This window comes from Athene cunicularia, assembly GCF_003259725.1.
Source record: "Athene cunicularia isolate RWA chromosome Z unlocalized genomic scaffold, athCun1 chrZ_part2, whole genome shotgun sequence".
Classification (NCBI taxonomy): domain Eukaryota; kingdom Metazoa; phylum Chordata; class Aves; order Strigiformes; family Strigidae; genus Athene; species Athene cunicularia.
In genome coordinates, this window is record NW_020799143.1 from 4,583,213 (window position 1) to 4,604,826 (window position 21,614).

At 38.4% G+C, this 21,614-nt stretch overlaps 1 protein-coding gene across 3 annotated transcripts in view; it reads left to right on the top strand.

Annotated features, from left to right (window-relative positions):
• Positions 1-21,614, top strand: part of SLC44A1 (solute carrier family 44 member 1) — a 93,173-nt gene that overhangs the window by 7,693 nt on the left and 63,866 nt on the right. For 2 of the 3 annotated variants that reach the window (XM_026866183.1, XM_026866185.1), the window contains exons 2-3: positions 9,876-9,968; positions 12,401-12,543. In XM_026866183.1, the coding sequence (XP_026721984.1) occupies positions 9,876-9,968; positions 12,401-12,543 (236 nt within the window). The remainder of the gene's footprint in view (positions 1-9,875; positions 9,969-12,400; positions 12,544-21,614) is intronic. The other variant, XM_026866184.1, reaches the window with a different exon arrangement.

The following is a 21,614-nucleotide window of genomic DNA, read 5'->3' on the forward strand; positions in this document are numbered from 1 at the left end:
AGCTTGTACCTCGGCCTCAGTTTTTGTTCTATCTCTCTACCTCCTCCCTCAACAGCGGTGCAAGGGGCAGGGGATGGGGTTATGTTATCAGTCTGCTGCTCCCTCCTCCTCAGGAGGAGGACTTGCCTTCTTCCTTGCTCCAGTGTGGTTCCCCTCTCATGGAGATGGTCCTCCATGAACCTTCTTTGTTGTGAGTTCTTCGATGGGCTGCAGCTGTTCCTGTGCTGCTCTGTCATAGGTCACCCCTGCATACTGCATTCCTCCCAGTGCCGAACAACAGTGGGGGCTGCTTCTTCCCTCAAAGTTGCAGCCTCCTTCAGGTGCAGCTGCCTGCCCCAGTGTGGGGTCAGCCACAGGCTGCAGGTCAGCATCGGCTCCACCGGTGACCTCCACAGGTGGCAGGAGGAGTGGCCTGCTGTCTCACCGTGGGATACAGAGAGGGGTTTCTTCTCCAGGGCACCTCTCCCCTTTCCTCTTCCTTTCTTCTTCTGACCTTGATGTTCACACAGGTGTTCTCACAACTCCTCCTCCCAGGTTCTCCTTAAATACATTATTACAGAGGCATGGCTGCCACCCCTAATTGGCTTGGCCTTGGCCAGGAGCAGGTCTGACTTGGAGCTGGGGGATCTTCAAGAAACTTCTCAGAGGGGCCACCACTGTAGTCCTGTTCCCCACTACCAAAAACCCCTGCCACACAACCCAGCACATTACTGAATACTTTTGAGGATTAAAAATTGGCCTTTTATTTGCAGATGACCTTATTTCTAAAATTTCAAAACCTCATCAAGTGTGCTGATCTTGTCAGCTCTTTATTTAATCAGCTGTGTTATGTTTCAAGATAAATATTTAAGTTGTAGACTGAGGTGGAAACATTGTAATAAAGCAGTTTTAGAAGTGATGTTTAGTAAGAGTTGACTAGAAAGATGAGTGGAAGATGATACACAATACAGCATATATCAGATTCATAAGTGAAGTCTCCACATGTGAGTTTTCAGGGTAAACATTTTTATGTTACACCATCGGTAATGTTGTAAGTGCTGTCTTACGTGCTCTTAATTTTGTTTACATTATGTTGAAAACTTATAAATGCTGTGTGGGGAGTATGAGAACACCAGTGCAGTAGCAGATGTGAACACAGTGAATTACTTATGCTTAGTCTCTGAAGACAAGCAAAGTATAAATTCATTACCCTTTGGTGGGTAACTTTAAAGGAGTATTACACCATCAGAAAACTTTTCCTAGCAGAAACTCTGAGTTTCATACTTATAAAGAGCAGATGCATTTTTTCAGTGGACAGAGTGTTGGAGAGCAAGTGGTGATGTAGTATTATTAGTCAAATGAGAACATGGGTGCTTATATGTAAAGTACTGGCATGTGGATCTCGGTAAAATCCAAAAGCATGACTAACATCTGCTTTGCAGTACATTGAAAACTAAAGCATTTTGGAATGAGATTGAAGGAGAAATTCCACAAAACCATGTGATTTGCATGGTCTGTGAAGTAGTCCCTTTTGGAGTTTCTCAGAGGCTTTTGGCTTTGTTATCCAGTGGATGGTGTCATAATGAAGAGCACTTCCAGGGAACAGTGTGCTTGTCTTGCACTCTTTCTAGAGACAACTGCCACTTGTAGCTCTAATAGCATTACAGTGACAAGCTCACTTGCTCCTGGAAATAGGAGACATGGCTTTGGTTCTGTTAAGTCTGGGTGAATTCAAGTGTCTGCCTCCCATGAGAATGCAATCATCAGCAGGATATTTGGGGTAGGAGCAATACTGCCCTTCCTCAGAGGTAGATTCAGGACAAGTCAACACTAAGAATGTTTTTGGTGTGTTTATGGAGATAGTTTTATTGATAGAGCATATTTTATTCTTCCAGGGAACTGGTATAGTTTAGTAGAGTGAAAGTCTGAGTTTCTGGTGTCTGTTCCTCCTCTAGTAATGGAGGCATACCAATAATTTGCTGTATAATCAGTCAGCATGAACTGAAGATAGTTTTAACGTTTTAAGAGTTTGTGTTGGACACTTAAACAGAGTGCATTCACCACATGAAGATTTTATATAGAGAAGTGTATTTGTGTGGGAAAGTGAGTCTGGGGTTTTTGTGGGGTTTGGGTTTTTTTTGTGGCTAGTTTAGGAACAGTGTCATTCAATCTTCAGAGTAATAGAAGACCCTAGAATAATTATAGACTTCATTCTCCCTAGAGGTAACAAACACAGACCTTCATATTGGCATTGTCAGGGACTGTAGGCTCATTTATTTATGAAGGTGTTAGAAAATGTCCATGTGTTTTCCTTCCCTCTCAGTATGAATTCCTCTATACAGTGTATTTAACATGTTAAAAGCTGCCTAATGCTTTTGTTTGAAAATGTGAAACAACTTGCTAATTTTACATTCTGATACTTCATACACTTGTTCAAATCAGTCATTATTTACTAAGTTGCCTTGCTTGTGTATGTAGGGGAATGCTCTGTTTTTCATGAAGTAGTTCCTGATTCATGTTTATAGTGAAACACGCCTAGTCAACACCTATAATTGGTATCATTTATGTTTTAACCACTTTGTGTTCAAAAGTAGTTCAGATGCAATATACTGGTCATCTTACCACAGTTTAACATAATGAGATGAATGGCAAGTAATTTAGTTTGATGTCAAAATGGCTGCAGCTGCTTATGGAATAGGGGACTTACATCTTGGTTGTAGGGTTAAGGTTAGAGTAATCTAGAAACATCCTAATTAATGCTTGGGGTCAGGACTCCTTTCCTCTTCCTGTTTAGGCTGTAGAATTAAGACCTGTTCAGAGGTGGAAGAAGTTTCATTAGGATGATACACAGTTGCTGCTAGTTCTTCTCTTAACTGAATAGTGTAGAAAGTCGTGACATGTCTTGGACAGAAAATGCAGAAAACAGAAACAGAAAAATTCTCTAATAAACTGAAGAAACTTGTGTTGGAAACATTTTTGTAAACTAGTAAATTATGGTTCCTCTTTTTCATATGTAGTATGCTTCATGGTAGAGGCTAGTGTGTGATTAGGACTGTTCTTTAGCTCATGAAGATAGGTGAAATGAGTAAAGAATAACCTTCTTAAATGGTCATTAGGAAACACTGACAAATATTTCAAGAACTGTCTTTTTTGACAGTGTGGGTATGTTTCAATAGCATGTGAATCATGCTTTTAAATTTAACCTGCAAGACAACTTCTGGACCGGATGACTTCCTGGTAGCAACCTCTTTAACCTGACTTGCCCATTTCCCAAGGAGAACGCAAGAGTGGACTATGCATTACATGTCATTTTGTGGTGTGTACAGTATTGCAAATGGACTGAGCAGTTCTGAAGCACTGAACTTGCACAGTAGGTGTAAAATGGCTGTCTTCTATATTCACTATGCTGTTGGAGTAAGCTGAATCCTATTCATACAATCAGCTGAATCTCTGACACTTTTATCAGAACCAGCCTTCATTCTGGGAAAGATAGGTTCTTCAGGATTTGGTGGCAGTGTCCCACAAAAGATCTTGGTCAGGATGAGTATCTTTTTTTTTTTGCCTCTAAGAACTATTTATTAATGCTGTGTGCACACTGTGGCTGTTTGTCTCCTATGTAGATACATAGCTACACAGTGATTTCTGAATTCCTTGATTTACATATACAAACAGTAATCATTTCTGTTTACTCTCCTGTATTGAGCTACAGTCGCATGTACTCTGAATCCCGATGTTACGTCAAGTTGATAAAACAACACAGAATTGAAAGGGGATGTAATTAGGAGAATGGGGTTCTTAGGATGGGGTTTTATAATAAATTATATTAAACTGCCACATCAGTAATAATATCCCTGAATGTTTTTAAAAGTACAGTAAAAACTATACTTTCATTAAAAAAAAAACCCAAAACCCAAAACTAAAATACTTGCAACCCAGAATTTTCAGTAACTTCTTATCATTATTGAAACTAGTTAGAAATTATAAAAATGACTGTTCCAAGTTTTTCTACAGTGACTCTCTGCAGAACAAAAAAACCTAAATTAAAGGTATTTTAAAAGTTAACTTGTGTAATCCTTTTGTAGTAATTTAAACTGCTGGTAATTTAGGTTTGAAAAAAAAAAAAAAAAGTCTTGGTCACAAATTATACACATTCCATGGTTTCAAGATACTACTTGTTGTTCCCCCCCTCCCCAATAACTGTTCAAAATCATTGATCCAATTTAGCTAACTTGACAGTGATAGTTAATTCAGCAGCGATAGTTGATTGAAAGGTTCTATTGCATTCCTGTGAGCTTATTGAAAGCCTTGAGGTCAAACCATTGTCACAGATAAAGGGGTGGTTACAAAAACTGGGTTATTCTTAAATATCAGAAAACCTAAATGAGAAGGAAAAAAAAAATCAGAAATTGTTCCCAATTCATGAAGAACTATGATCAGAACTTTACCTTTGTTAGATATCAGATGATCTGATTGTGCTGTGCAGAAAGACCAGAAGAAATCAATCTTAGTTAGTTCCATGGCTTCTAGAGCTATCAGTTTGGTTTTTAGCTAGGTTCTATGCTTAAAAAACAAAATAAACCTATGTCCCACTGAAAAGAGTAGTCACAGACACTATTTTGAGGAACAAACAGGAGTTCATATATTCATGTCAGTGTTTATAATTGACAGCCTAACAAAACAGGTCTGTGAAAGGAAGATGCATTTTAAATTTTCTAAAATTTTATAAATTACCTTAGGAAATCTTTATAAAAGACATGCAGTTGCATGAAATATTAAAAACTTGGAAGGTGGATGTAATACAGAAAGGAGACTAAGGGCTAGAAGTCTTTAAAAATTCAGTGTGCATTAGGGAGGGGAGAGTAGTGGATGGATTAATTTTGTCCATTTATCCAGTCTTTAAGGAAAGGTCAAATAATGAATGAATATAAATGGTGAAATCAGTGGTGAAGTTTCATGCACTAGGTTAGTGCCTGGCAGTACTGTAACCCACCAGTTAAACCTACAGAAGTTTCAGAAGTAGTATGTGGTCTGAAAAGTCACATCCTTAAAGCATGGTATGAGCTGCTAAGGGGCAAATGGGCCAAATGCTGAAGTGTCTGAGTGTTCTAGGATCTGAAAAATCTTTGTAAATCTAGGCCTGATTGTTTAGATGGATGAGTCAAAATGCTATGTTTTGTATTCAGTATTTAATAGAAAAAAACCTGGCCATTTCTAAGTGTAGAAAATATGAAAGCTTATTCTCAATATCTGCAAATGGGAAACTTGATGTTTTGCAGCATCTTTGTCTTGTGTTAGAAACAGGTTGAAAGAAAAAAACAAACTAAAACTAGAGAATTTATTGCTTGTCAAGAGGGAAGTCAAAATTATTTGTGCACATCTGTTTAAAAACTATTTCAACTTTTCTGTCTCATTTTCTGTTATTTTTGAAGTAGACTGATTGAAACTTAAATGCTGAAGTAGAAGAATATTGGGTCACTATGTTTCATCTGCATGTAAGGTTTTACTAACATTACTTATGAGGAGGGGTAATGAACAATTTGTCCTGGATGTGGACCTTCCAGGGGTTTGGAGCACCTGCACTTGGAAGCCTTCTCTTCAGCCAGAACAGCACAGCTCATGTAACTAATATCTCATGAAGTTTAATTTGGTTTGGCTTTGCTGGTTGTGGACATTGCTTTAAAATTTTGTCTTCTCTTTGCTTTCTTAACACTGTGTACGGTAGTTAGATTAGCAGTTTGCAAGACTGCTCGTCCTCATGACTAGTGAATCTTCCTACAGGATTTGATGGGACATTCTTTGTCCGGGGTGGCTTCTGAGACTTGTTTGGGGCTGAAAAATGTGAGGGTTGTATTAGTTCATTCTGGTTTGGTTTTATTTTTTGCCCTTAACTAACTGAATGAAGCCATGACTGTATCCTTATAACCAGTGTGTTCATATGCAAATTGGAATAGTCCTATACTCTTCAGTTGCTAACTTAAACTCACTAGCTGAAGTAAAGCCTAGAGTCTAACCTCTCCCTGCATCTCCTTTTCATCCAGTGGATGTTAGTGAGGCCAGTTATTCACTGGGCTCTCTTTAATTCATCCCATCTTCCTCAGCAGTAGCTTCATTTTTTTCTTCCTGAAACATACAATCTGATCACCACAAGATTTTAGGATTTCTTTCTCTGCCTTTCTCATGATGTTACAACATCCTCTATTGATGGCAAATTCCATTTTTTGCTGCTTACCCATCCATATATATATAACACTGCAGATGTTCTTTTCTTGGCTTCTTGCTTCTGTCACGTCACTCCCAAATTGTACGTTGCCTGAGACCTTTTGTGTTTACAAAAATTCCCTGTAACTCCTTGCATCTGTAGCCTCCTACTGATGTGCCATATTTTTACACTTTTTTTTTTGCTCTTATGCTCTGGTGGGGCATGTGAGGGCTTGTGTGGTAGTATGCAGTACAGCTATTGCAATCCACAGTGAAAGTGGTAACCATTGGTTTTGTGCTATGCTGATACCTGTAAAGTAGTATATTACAGGATGTGGAAGAGGCATAAATTCAGACCTGCTATTTGGTGCTGCAAAGGTATATTTTGGAAGTGGCAGGGGTAAAGACGTCTGGAGGGGGAGGTTTCTTTGTTTATTCTGAAATGATTGGATGCCACGAATACCAAAAAAATAGCCACTTTTTATTTTGTGTTTACATACATATAGTTTCTGTCTTGTGACCATGTAGCTCTGAATTCAACTAGTAAAGCCAACAGCTAATGTTTTGGCGTTCTTCATGCTTCTCTTCTCCAAGAGAAAGCCTAACTTCAGACATCCAACTTTCTAGGTGTGGAATTAAGATGTAATTATAAAACTGTGCTGCAGCCAACAGTTCTCATTTGGTTTTGAGAAGCATTGAGTTTGCTAAGTCTTCTGCAAAATGGACAGATGTAAACTTCTGAACGTATTCATTTGGGTTCTTGAGTAACTCTTAAAATCAACACAAAAGAGCTTTTATGGGCAGGAAAAGTGTTTCCAACCTGCAAGTTTGTTTTGGAGAGACAGGCTCTTTTGTGTGCTTCCAATCTTGACTGATAGTGCTGCTGTGCTGATAGATTCTCTGTGCTGTCATAATACTGCACAGGTAGTCCTGTGCTTTGTTAATGGCAAGAATATCTATAGAGAGCATAGCATAAATTACAAAAACACTGTTTTAAGAGAAAACTTAAAATGAATCAATTTCCAAAAATATTCTCTTTCCTCTAGGTTATCTAGCTTTCTTGCATCAGCAAATACTGTAGACTCTTAATCTGTATGGGGGAAAGGCTGAAATCTGTAGAAGTGCTGATTTAGGATTACAGGCAAACCATGTTTGCTAAAATTTTGTGGTGTTTCAATTACAATGGAGACAAAGCATAGTTTCCAGACTGCAGAACAAACAACATTTGTTAGACCTTATGTTGGCCGTAGATCAGCAATTTGTGTTGCTCAAGCATGACTACCACTGTCTAAGGTTGTAGAGTGGACAAGGAGTGGGCAGCAGTCACTAGAGAGACATAGACACCAACTTCAAAGATGAGGACGAAGGACTGTAAAGCTATCAAAAGATTTAGTGGGAATCCAGAATACAAGGAAACAACCGAGAAGGAAACAGCAGATAGATAATGGCAGCTAGCTTGGGAGTGTAGCAAGGTCTGGAGAGGCTACTGGAGAAGGGTGTTGTTCTAAAGATGTATAATTTCATACCATGTTATAATAGTATGCTATGTGGCTAAATTGGAGTTTTGTAACTATCTAGTGCCTTTTGAATTGCCTCCAAGCATACTTTTTGTTTAAAATACCTTTCTCTTTTTTTAAATTATGTTTTGGAGCAGAGTAAAAACTATGGACACAAAATAAATTCCTCATGGGTAACCTTCTAACTATGTGCTACAACATGGCATTTAAAGTTTCTTTTTGACATATAAATTGCAGTCCACTGAGTAAATAAAATGGATTACTTATGGTAAACGGGACTAGTCAGACAACCTAAATCTTCCAAAGCTATTCCAGAAGATGTCCAGAGGCTTTTAAAGATCCTATTAAAAGATTTTATTTGCAGATGGTACAGAGAGGATAAAAAAACGCCAACAAAACAAACCACATTATGTGATGCATCTTATTGCTCCCTCTTTTGTGAAAGGCATCTTACTCATAAGGTGCAGCTATAGGTGAAATTTATCTCTAGTGTTTGTAAAGAAAAGTAAATTGCTAAAGAATCCAGAGTTCTTGGAGTGGATTCAGGAGTAGGAAGCACAAAGTTTACATATTTTATGCAATTGTTATTCTGCTAATTATAACAATATAAATGACACAATCTTGTTGCAAATTTGAATAGTGTGTTAAAGTGTGAACCACCAGGATCAGAAGACAGTTTTGTTGAATGAGTGTAGTAGTGCATAATGTGACCTTTTAGCAGCTCTCACTAATGATTAAGAAGTTTGACTGTTCAGAACTCAGAGTGAACTTGCACAGTTTCAATTAAAAATATAAATATAACATCTGCAAGTGGAACTTCCTTAATACAAGACTGCAAAAGTAGCATGAAATTCCCTAATGCTAAATCAGACTACTTAGAAAACTGTCGTTTTTGAAACATGGTGCATGCAAGATTTAACTTATATTGTACCCAGTTCATAGTTTTCTAATGGTAGTGTTTGAAAAGGTTGCTTTGTGCTTGTCAATTATAAAAACCCAAAGTCCTAAATACCAAAAAAACCACCTTGCTGATATCACATGAGTTACATACTATTGCTTTTTTTGGTTAAAATGTGCAAAAACATACTGGAGATAAAAGCTGTTGACATTTCATCCAACCACTCTGTTTTAATTCAGTACTGACACTTTCTATCTTGTCAACAAAGTGTTGAAGATGCTTCAGAGTCTTGAGAGAAAAAAGAAAGTAAAAATTTGAATAGGTTACTACTTGTGCTCTGTCTCTGAAGAGAGCTATTCTGTATTCTACCTGTATCAGTCTTTCTTCCTCAAGTATAAAAACAGTGTGCATTTTTTGAATCTTAGTAGACATATGTGAACAGTTAGTATTTGGGAACTAATTGAAAAAGCTTGTCTGTGTAACTGTATTTTTTAAAGTACATATAATTAATATTTTTCTTATGATGAATTCTGATACAGTGGTTAGTTTTGTGCTATAGCCAATAATCATTCTTTTCTTAAAAACATTTTGCCTAGATGGCAAATGACTGTTTTTAACAGACTTTAATTATCTTAGCAGTTTATACACGTGAGAAATTTTGCCTCATGAGCAGTAACTATTTGAACTGCTTACAGCTCCCTTTGCAATAGAGCTGCCATCTGGCGCCTGGGCAGTACTGACTAGGGATTTCTTTGCTGAAATGTTAATCTCAGCTGTCTTTTGGTGGGTAGAGAACTGTTTCTTTAATAGCAATTTATTACCTCCTTTCTATGTGCACTGCCAGTAATGTTTTAAAACGTAGGAGCTGTTGAAAAGTTTAATCTTTTATCCTCTCAGAAAGCAGGTTACAGGAAGGTAGCTGTGGAAGACTGCAATAGCAGATATTGTTGATTGCATGCCATTAGTTTCTCTTTTCTATTAATAAAAAAATAAATGAAAATAACCTGTTTTGTGGATGAATACCAAAAATTCCTGGGAAAATTACCTGTTTTCTGGATAAACAATTCTTTGTCAATCTAGATTCCAGTGGAGATGCTTCTTTGAAGTATATTTCATGAGCCTTACTCTTAAGTTTTTTCACCAAGCTGCTTCAGCTATGTTGGAGTTTAAAGAGAACTCCTGCTTTATGTTAGTGTCTTGAAAAATATTTTTCTGCTTTTTTCTATTATGAGCAGAAGATAATTTTTAAAAGCGTTTTTAACCTCATCTCTCTCTTCTCACAGAAGAGCTCCAAGCGAGAGTGGAAGCCTCTGGAGGACCACAGTTGCACAGATGTACCATGGCTGCTTTTATTCATCCTCTTCTGCATAGGAATGGTGAGTGAAAAAAGGATTCTGAAGAGCTGACGAGTTTGAATTCATGAAAGAGAATTTTTAAAACCTTCAGTAACTCACTGGGTAAGGTCAGGTATACTTATATGGCAACCATCACCTGTAGAACAGAATTGGGTGCATATGGGTCTTTGGTTGGGATACATGATTTATTGTTTATGCCAATTCTTTCTCCAGCTCCTCTTCCCTTGAAACTCCAGTTTCATTTGTAAGTTATTTTCAGCATGGTGAGGTATCACTGGATTCATATAACTTACGGGACTGTGGATGTCCCAGAAATAATAGCTTTGAGTCTGGAAAACCATTCTGTGAAATCACAGTAGACACCTTGCTCATAAACAAAGATTTGGAATATTAAACAATTGGCTTTTTTTTTTTTTTTCTCGGATGCTTAGTAGAAGCACCTCCTATTATCAACCATATTAGTACTAGTAAGATCTTTCTTTCCAAGTTATCCCAGCTTTGTCCTTGTGTGATGAAACCATCACCTTTTCCAAGACACACAACATTGTGCACTTCATATTAAAAAAACTCAAGCCTCCAAAAGTGGCAGATTAGTGAAAACTAGAAATACACCTCTTTTTATCTTGTTTTGTTTCGTGTTCTTTCTGAACAGAATGTCTGTCACTGTCTTGTACTGCTGTGTTGTAAGCAGTAGCCCTTAGGAGGTTGGGACTTTTGTGCTGTCATCTTCCTTTTCCACTGTCCCATGTTCTCTGGTCTCTGGAATTACTCTACTGAAAAATTGCTTTTTCTTTCCCCAAAGTGTTTTGTTTTGGCTGTGCTTCAACAACAAAGATGATAGTATTTTGTTTAAATCATACAGATCATGTATGATTTAAACACTGTAATGTGAATATCTTGAAAATGTAAAAAGCACAGTACTTCCTGAAACAAGCACCTTTTTTTTTTTTTTTTTTTTTTTTTTTTTTTTTTTTTTTTTTTTTGTGGTTGTCTTACTGCCTTTGATGTTCCCTGCTTACTCAGTCTGTATCTACCTGCTCCTCAATTATAAATTAGTCTGCTGTGTGTGAGTGTCCTAGATTTTCCTGTCTAAGCAGTATGATATACAGAGCAATTATCCTGTTGGGTCAGATGCCATGTTAGGAGTTCTAGGGGGCTTCACTTGAAGGGTCAGGTATCATGATGGGTCAAGAGGCTTCACTGTTCTAAATTAGCTTAGAGGGGGAAGAATTGCATGTCTTCCCTTACCCTGTCTGTAGGGAAAAAATTACTGAACTAGCCAAGAATCTAAGTACTATTGTATGTGTCATTTACAGACTAGTAAGGGATCCAAGAAGCTGAAAGTAAGTGCTGGAAATCAGCTTTAATTATTACTTGTGATACCCTTTTGCTTATTTTGTCCTTGTTTTCACTTTGAGTATTAAGCCTATAAGTGCATTAGTGCATGGGCAAGAGAAAGATAATGACCAGCTTGCTGTCTGAAATTTCTCTAGAAAGTCAGTGTGTCCATCAGAAAAGGTCACTCTTCTGTATCTTCAGACCTTTAAAACCACCCAAAAACTAACTGTTCCATTATGACTTCATTACCTGTTGTCATCATCTCATGTGGTCCTGTTGCTGCTATCTGTTGCTCCATACATTTGTCTCAGCTGGTAACTCTGCTTCCCCTTTTTAAACCTTCACTTGCCTCATCTGTAAAAACAGTTCATTGATGGAGTGATCTGATGGTTCACTTCTCCCTGTCAGTGGTGTTGCTACAAAACTAATGATTCTTTTGGACAAGTCTCCTGTTTGCATAATCACTGCTTTGATACTGTTTTTGCTAGTGCAATATCTCTGACAGTTCGCAGCAAGACCTGCCTGACATTGGTTATTTTCTACATTAGTCTGAGCCATTTTGCATTCTCTTGCTCTGTGTCTTGTTTCTTTCCTGCATTTGAACCCAGCATCTGGAACCATAGTGGCCTTGATCTGGTCACTTTCTTCAGAGGATTTTCTTAAAAGGAACATGTCAGAAAAGCTTCTTCATTCTAGATTATCTTTGAAAGCACATAATTTGAAGGAAAAAAAAAAGGCAGGAAGATCTGGACTGTCTGGAATCCTGTAAGATGCATGCTAACCCTTGACAACTCCAGCTCTGCTTGTAGCTCTCCTTCACTACCTGCCCTTGGCCTCCCTTCTGATTCATGCACCACTTGCTGACAGTATGAATCTCAAAAAAACCACCTACAAGATTCTTAACTATGCTTGGATAATATGCAGTGTTAGATGTCTGAATACTCTTTTGGCTTGCATTCAATTTTATAATTGCACAACAGTTCTCTGTGGATGGTCCTTGTCTTTTTCAGTCTGAAAGAATTTTTAAAGGACCCCTGCTTAGAAACAAATGAATTAAAGTGGCTTTTCCCAGCTGTCAGAGTATTACTAAACTGTGGGGTTTTTTTCTCCTCCAGGGTTTTATATGTGGATTTTCAATAGCTACAGGAGCAGCTGCAAGACTGCTTTCAGGATATGACAGTTACGGAAATATTTGTGGACAGAAAAATGTCAAGGTGGAGGGAATAGTCAACAGTGGTCTGGACCTCACACACAAGAAGTGAGTATGTGATTCAGTTGCTTCATCTGTAAACCAGGAAAGGCAAAACCTGTCTTTCTTTGAGAGTCGTTTTCGGTAAAATGGGAAAAGGGATATGTTGACTGATTTCCTACTTGTCCTTCTTCACTCTTCTCACCTAGAGAACAACAATCTTTTATAATAACCAGCAACAGTACTTGGGACTATATATTGATGGATGTGCAAGCAATATGAGTAAAGCTAAGACACGGAGGAATTTCCCTTTCTTAGCATCATCTTCATGTCGGAGATAGTATCAGGCCACTGAAGAATCTTGTTTGTTAAAGTTCTAGATATGACAAGTATTCGCAGATTTGGGAGCAGACCTTTGATATCTATGTAGGCATGGTTTGCTTTTGATGTTACATGCTCAGTTTCTGCCACGGAGTTTAGGATGAGATGGGATATATCCAACACATTAAAATGAGACTTTAAAATTTAAACTGTAAGCAGAATATATGTAAGTGGCTTGTGGAGAAAATGCATAAAACTTTTAAGCAGTGTGCAGCTCTTGTTAAGCAGTGTCATGTTAAAATACGTACTTACATTTCAGAACCAGCACAGGTATTTCCTATCCATTGTGCAGAAAAGCACCATACTACAATAGTAGTATTGGAACTGAGTAACAAGAATTCTGAACTCTCAGGTTCAAAACCTGTGAATGTCTGTTGAGGTCTGTCTGCTACCTCAGAGTGCATCTGTACAACTTGGGTGACTTTAGAAAATAAATTATTTAGTCTAACTTTAGAACAGTGGTATTAATTGACAAAAAAAAAAAAAAAAGATGTTTCCTTCACTGTTGATTACTTCAAAGAACTAAAAAGTCTTTAATTTCTGGGCATGGTAGCCTTTTACTTCACATTTACTTTCAGACTAACAAAAAATACATAATTTGCATGTATTATTTTGGAAGGATTCTTTCCTAAAATCTGTTTATTTTGAGTTGCTATACTGTTAGATTTCTGAATATCTGATTTAAGATTTAATGTGGCTGGGTAGTGTGTTGCTAGAAGAATCTGAGTTAGATAAAATAGCCTGAAGCATTTTACAGATTTCTGTCAAAAGAAGAATTTCTTAATCTAATCACAGCTTCCAGGAGGCTTGAAAGGCTTAAAACTTATGCAGCATAATTTTTCCACTTCTTCATATAAATATTTTAGTGGTTTCTAAAATCAGATGTGTTCAATACAAAATTGTCATTCTTGTGAGAGAAAATACAAATTTTAAAATTATAATTTTAAACTTTCCTTTAGAAATAAATGGTGTCTGAGTTTGTGTGAAAGTGAAGAAACTCAGACAGCTTATTGAAATGTAACAATTAATAGCATAATAGTCTCCTACATGTGACAGTAATGAGGCCATTATGAGGAGAAATATAATCACTCCTAAATTATTCTCCCTTGTAAAGCCAGGATCAAAAGACAGCAAATAAAAATGGAGACTATTTTTAACAGATATAATAGGCAGAGCCCATTGCTTGTCAAAGGCTTAATAAGGTTCAGAAGGATTGCCTTTTTCTAATAAAGGCATCATGGCTTGAGGCATGACCTAAGGAAATGAATGGATACCCTCCTATGGGATATCATCTCTATTTGGTTAAGCGAGAGAGAAAAACTTCTACCAAGGCAGATTATTCTGTAACTGTTACAGTGAAGTGCCTGGTACAGTCCAGGGTACCACCTTTGAAGAGGCCAGTTCTTACATAAGTGAGTGATCCTTCCCACTTTCACACCCTATAGCTTTTTAAATTTGCTTGGCAATTTTTCATAAGAAACTTTTCTGCTTTGCATCTGTCCTGCAGTGTCTGAGGTGCAGTCCATGGGAGTATTCATGCTATTTTAGAGAAGAACTTTTAGGACAGACTGTAAAAATAAACTCTTCTTCCTGCCTGTACGTTTCAGTTTGTATAGAGAAAGAAAGGTCTTTAAGCTCTACAGACGTGGTTCTGGTAATAGGAAGTTATTCTTATTTCATTCTGCTTGGAGGGTAATTCTGTCTTCATTTCCCAGTTCAAGGCAGAAGAGCTAAATCATCTGTAAAAGTAACATTTTCTTCCTTGTAAATTGCAGAAACCGATAGGCACTGTAATGAGGAAGTGAAATGAATGTGATCTGTGTGGATATGGAAATCTGGGTGGTAAGGGTGAAGAGCAGAGTTCCTTCAGGGATATGATTTGATCCATGTGCATCAGACATGTTGAAACCCATGAGCTGAAGGGGAATTTTACAGCCTGGTCTCATTCAATCAGGCATCTTTTTACAAAGAAAACAGTACAGGTTTAGTAGGCTGTGCTTTAGAGACAGACGCAGGATTATAGTTAGCCCTGGCAGTGAATTCTCATTAAACCTATCTGTTACAAAAAAGCTCCTTGCTTTTCAAATTCTGGCAGTTATAAGGGGGTTAAAAAAATGACCTTTTATTTGCAAATAAATGATAACCATGACAGCCAAATAGAAGTATGTGAAATGCTAGTTCAGTCTGATTTTTTTGATCACCAGTATGTAGCTTCTTGGACAGGATTCAGTTTGTACTGTTCACTCGAGTGTAAGTTGTGCATGTGCCACTATAGAGAAGAGTTAGAGTGGCATTCCACCTTAATAAATGCCTTTGACTCGGGGAAACGCTTGGAGTTTAGGCAGTGGGAAAACCCAGGGAGAGTTTGCACAGGCATACAGAGAATTTGGTTGAGTGAAACTGTGTATACCCTACCCATACTTTGTTTAGAGTGAGTGTGATCACTTAACTTCTCCATTATTGTGATACTTTTAGATCACAGCAGACAGTTCTGTAAAGTACTCATTTGTCTATGAAGAGATGCCTTGAGGGCTGACAGAAAATCAGTAACCCTGGCAAACTTAAGAGTATACCAAATACCTGAAGGTAAGATAGGCTTGTTCATGTGATCTGTAACAGTGCTTCTAGAATCAAGGTGTAGTGTACAAAATGATGATGGTCTTTCCTCCTGTTTTTGCAAGGGAAGAGGAGACTGCTGTATTTTTCATAGGCATTAACAGGTAATAGTTAGGCATTTTCATAGGCATTAACAAGTCTGGTAAGCTACCAGTCAGAAGCCAAAGTTGTTGATGTTTCTTTTTTTTTTTTTTCCTTAACCTCTGCTCATTTTGAAATTATGTTTTGAATTACTCACCTAGAAATCTGGATTTTTCTTTTGGAAGTGAAAAAAAGAAATGCATTGCAATATAAGCTCAAAATAGTGGTAAAGCACAATAAGTTATCCTATAGATCTGTTAAAAAAAAAAAAAAGTTATGATTCATTTTGAAAAGTTGTAGTGAGGTTTATTTTGAATTATATGCCTCAGTATGGACAACTTGACCTTATTTTCAGAAACCATGGCTTTTGAAAAGCTAAATAAAACTCTTCCCTTGCTTTTCTTTATGTGTAGAAATCAGCTTAAAATTAAAGATTAATTTAAAATTTATAACTTTTATTATGGTGACAGGAGGAAAACATTAAAAAATACATGCAGTTATTTTTACTCAAGTAAGCTTTTCATCACACTCTATTTGAGAGGTTCTTTTAACAAATTGATTTTCAGAAAAGTGGATTGTTAAGATCAAAGAATCCTAGAACCATATAGAATGCCTTGGGTTCAAAGACAGCTTTCAAGGTCATGTAGTTCCAACCCCCTATAGCAGGGACCTCATCAGCTAGATCAGATTGCTCAAAGCCTCATCTAGCCTGTCCCTTAACACTTCCAGGGAGGGAGCAGCCATACCTTCTACGGGCAGCTTGGTTCAGTGTATCACCACCTTCACAGTAAATAATTTCTTCCTTGTATCTGATCTAAATCTACCCTCTTTCAGTTTAAAACTGTTACCCTTGTCCTATCACTAGGCCCTCATAAAAAGCCTCTCTACATTTTTTGTGTAAGTCCCCTTTAAGTACTGAAAGGCCACAATAAGGTCTCCTCGGACCCTCCTCTTCTCCAGACTGAACCAGCCCAATTCTCTCAGCCTTTCTTCACAGGAGAAGTCTTCCAGCCCTCTCATCAATTTTGTGACCCTTCTCTGGACCTACTCCAACAGGTCCATATTTTTCTCGTAGCAGGGGCACCAAAGCTGACTACAGTTCTGCAGGTGAGGTCTCACCAGAGCAGAATGGTGTGAGAGACTCTCCTCCCTCAACCTGCTGGCCATACACGTCTTTCGATGCACCCCAGGATACAGTTGGCCTTCTGGACTGCAAGTGCAGATTGCTGGCTCACATCCAATTTTTCATCCACTATTACCCCCAAGTCCTTCTCTGCAGGGCTGATACTTCATAAAGATACATAAAGATTCTTCCTAGCTTGTAAATCTGATATACTGCATTTCCTATAGCAAACAAATTTTCATTCTCAATGTTGAAGCATCTCTAACAATATGATTAGTTTACTTCAGTCTTTGTATTACTGATCTAAGTTGCTTATCAACAAATTAGTCTATTGTTGATTCTAAATGTCTGAAATTGCAGCACAAACCATGTAAGTACATTCTTCTAGTGAGAAATAAAATCTGTTCTGTAGTGACACAGTATGGCATTTTCAGCAGTAAAATCACATACTTTTCAATAAGTAAGCTTTAAAAACAAAAAACAAAAAACTTTTTCCTCTGTAATGCTGGTGCTTATCATTTTGATTTTTGTTTAAGCTTCTAGAAATTTAAAAAAAATCTTACTTCTGTCTTGCTAGACCGTGGACTGAAAACACAGATTTTTATAGCTTGACGTTCGCTTTGCAGCTGCTTTATTGTTAGAACTGTCTCTGAACCATGCAATGCAGTGTTTGAGTTACATGTGTCTCTTTAAGTGTAACACAGCACACCTCTGTCAAAACTGCATATGGCACTATAGTTGCACTGTATTTCTAAATTTCCAGGCTTGAATTAAAATAGTAGTGTTTATATTACAGAATATTCTAATTTCTTCTGGCCATTAAAATTATGGCTTGGCCCTTGAGTTTAAATCACTGAAGAAGTGGGCTGGGTTTTAGCTTGTTAATGCTAATATTCCTGATATTCCTGACTTGGTTCCCTTAGGTAATAAGTGTTAACACGGAGGAGCCTTCTGTCTGGGCACTGGAGCCCAGTCCAATACATTCTGGGACCCAGGGTCTCTGCCTGGGCTGAGGGATGTGGATGGACAGAAAGACATGGGGCACTGACACAGCTGGTTACAGAGACTGGTGCTGACAAGGTGCTGCCTTCAGTGGCACCCACAATGCAGGACTCACATAAACACAAGCACAGACAGTCACGTCCCCTCTTCATGGGCAGGCAGAGATTTCAGGCCCTCTTAGCTATCTCATGGGTCCTCCCTACTTGGCAGCTGGTCCAGCTTGCTGCTCACTAGCAAACACTCATGCACTCATTCCACAGGCACCACATGCGGGAGAGATGAACACATGCACATGATCAATGTGATCAAGCAATGCCCGTTTATTAAAGGATATACAGTAATTTATAGACTACCATAAAGTACACACGCAGCTACTTGATTGCTAATAGGCTAAAACTACTTGTCCAAGTGCCCTTTTGCCCTCTTGGTCCTGGTGTGGTGTCCACATGCCATCTCCTGATAGGTAAACATCTTGTTTTCCACAGTCCAGCCTCCTTATCTCTTTGCTACACACGCAGTTTCTCAGCGCCTTGGCCTTGCAGGTGTTCTTCACAACAGCTACAGCCTGTTGTTACAGTGAGGCCACTCAGTCTGGATCGCTCATATGTACATTATTTTCCAGCCATTCCTCCACAAATCCTCTTTTTTGTTTTTGAGCAATCCAGACCCCTTTTATTGTTCAGTCCTTGTTCTCATAAAACACTTCCACACACAGCTTAACATCATTAAAAAGATTATAATGACAATTAAAACTGTTATTCCATGTAAAAACACATCCTTTAACCATCCAGTAATTGATAACCTTTTAGCTGAATCATTATTAAATATTCTTCCTTCTTCGAGATGTAAACCCATCATGTAAGTGTCACTACAAAACCAAGTGTCATTTACCGGTACTGCTGAAGGGGTCACGTTTTGCCATCCCAGCCAGACTGTCTGATTATACCAGGCATGATGGCCAGTCAGACAGGCTTTTCGTCCAACAAACTGTATACATCCCCAGGCCTGATCTTGCATGCTATTCCCATGCTATAACATGCTATTACAATGCCCAACACATCCCATTGAGCTCCTCTGTTGCCTTATTTATTCTTGCTTTATTTTTAAAAAACCCTTTAAAGTCCTGAGCCCTGAAGTATGGCATACCAATCAAACAGGTCTGAGATGGGTCAGCAGCAGGTGCTAAGCCTAAGCAAAATGCCTCCTGTCCTGATTGATTTTTCCCTGCCACCTTGGCACAACTCCGCAGTTTCTTATCTATCTTCTGAGGCCTGTTCTTCATCAAAGCCTGGCTGTTTGTCAGAGGCTATGTAAGGTTGACAGACCGATGCCTCCTAGATCTCACTTTTCTTTGTTTTGCAGCAGCATCTGCAAGACTTGGTTTCAAGGCTGTATCAATTAAGGTTTAGGCAAACTTCAAAAGACACTGCACACTTAAAATAGTTTTATAGAAGGCTAAAAACAATACAGCAGTTAAAATTACTAGTTAAAAAGATGAGCTTGTTTCACTACCCATAATTAAGGGATATGACTAAATACTACAAAAATAAACAGTAAGGAAAATATGGAGTAGCACACTTACTTAATGGGGTACTAACATTCAGATCCACAATTTCTGGGGAACCCTGGGTGCAGCAAGGATTTAGACTGCCCTTCCTCACAAACCGGAAACCCTACGTGATGCGTCCATCCGTAGGTGAGGCATCCAAAGTTGCTGCAAGCAGGTCCATCCTCCAAATCGACAGGCCAATATAACTGGCACTTTTCTTTGAGCGGAAACATCTGATTTCATCCTCCTTTTGGGTTCCACCCAGAGCCTGGCCACCACTCCAGGAGGAAAACCAAGGGAGTTTCTAATAAGGTTAAACACTTGAGCTCTTAATTCTTAATATTGTTAAACAAAGAAAGTTGAATACGCACATTCTTACAGCATTTCATCCTCATTAATAACTACATTTCATCTAAACTACATCTTTCACTACTGACGAGTAAGCCTATATATTTCATTGAAGAGTTGCAATTACTGTTAGCATTTTCTCTATTAAGAGTTGGCAACCATAGTGTATTGTTCTGTTGCAGTAGCAAACATTACTCAGACATTCTGCTTAAATGATCAGTCGAAGAGGCCACAAACTGTTGGCACAGGGGTATCCACAGCACCCACAGTTGGCTCCTGAGTGCTGGCTGTGTCTCACGCCTCAGGTATGGTTGCACACAACTTGCTGGTAACCACCAGAGACTGTGACCTGTGGAGACACAAGCATAACCTCTTCCCCAGGTTATTAAAAGATATGGTCCTTCTCAGTTACTACTTTGTAGGTTTTTTGTTAAAACTTGAGCCTTGCCCTGGACTTCCTGTTATTCTGGTATCTGTGATGAGAAGTGATGCAAAATTGGTGGCACCTGTAAGACAGGGGAATGTTTAAAAAGTTCATGATATATAATGCCTTATTTAGCCTTTTGTGAGGTGTAGATTGATACCCTGCATCTCCCCCTTTTTGTTGTAATAACACTTTAGCATGCCACGCATATTCTCCCCAATGGTCTGTCCGGTCGGTGAGTGGGGAATGCCAGTCAGAGGCTTGTCTCCTCACTGTATGGTAGGATGCAAGCAGTGCTCCAAAAATAGTATTAACAGACACATGTGTATATTTTAACATTTCAAATGCAGCTAAGTGAGTGACATCAGATTGGCATAATTATGAGGAGGTGAGTCCCCAAGGGTTGACACCACTGTTGAAGAGATGGAGTCTTTCTGATATTCAGAGCAAGTTGCAATGATGTCTTGAGCCTGATGCCTTGATAAAGAAAATTGGTTTTGTATTGCCCTGGCATTCTGGTGGAAAAAATGCATGTGTGTTTCATCCCACTGAAACAGCAGAGCATATGGCTGACCTGGAGCCAGACCTCTCCCCCTTTTTGTTTTTGCAAAAGTGCTTTCAAGGTTTAGTGTGCTCTTGACCTGGAGCCAGACCTCTCCCCCTTTTTGTTTTTGCAAAAGTGCTTTCAAGGTTTAGTGTGCTCTTTCTATGATGGTTTGTCCTGTGAAGGAATGCAGTATACCTGTGATGTGACGTATACTTGTGATGCTTGTCTGTTTGAGATGGCATTAGCTATATGGTGGAGATCTTGTTTCTCTTTTCTGTAAGTACTCTGGGTGATGTCAGTGAAGGATCTCTTCATAAAATATCAAACAAGCTATGCAGATTATCATTAGTTAGGCCCAACAACGGCTGTATCCAATTTATGGCTCCTAACAGTTTCTGTAGATCTTTTAAAGTCTTAACACCAGTTTTAAGTTTAACCTGTTGCAGGACAATAGTCTGTTCACAAATTCTCCAGCCCAGGTACAACCTGGTGATGATATCTGTACCTTTTCAAGTGCTATTTACAACTCCATTTGAGATAGTGAGTCTTCAGTTAAAGCAAGAGCCTATTTTATGATCTCCTGTGTTTCTGTTGCAATAAGGATATCATCCATATAATGATATATAACAGTCAGGGGGACCTGCATTCTAACAGGGCTCAAAGCCTTTGCAACAAACCCCTGACACATCGTGGTACTATTTGTTATGCCTTATGGTAAAACAGCCCAGTGGTACTGACTTGCAAGTTCACTAACATTAATACTGGGAGCAGAGAAGGCCAATTTAGGTGCATCATCCAGATGTGAGGGAATGGTTAAAAAAAAAAAAAAAAAAAATTAATCCTTTAGATAATTATTACAATATGCCAGTTTCAGGGAATCATTGTTGGGGAGGGCATTCATTGTTGTAAAGTACCCTTATCCTCCATGGATAATGTGTCAGAGATCATGTAAAAGTCACCATTTACCACTTTTCTTTAAAATAACAAACATCAGAGAGTTCTAAGAACTGGTGGTAGGTGCGATGTGTCCTGTACTTTATTGTTCCTGAATTAAATCATTAAGGTGGCA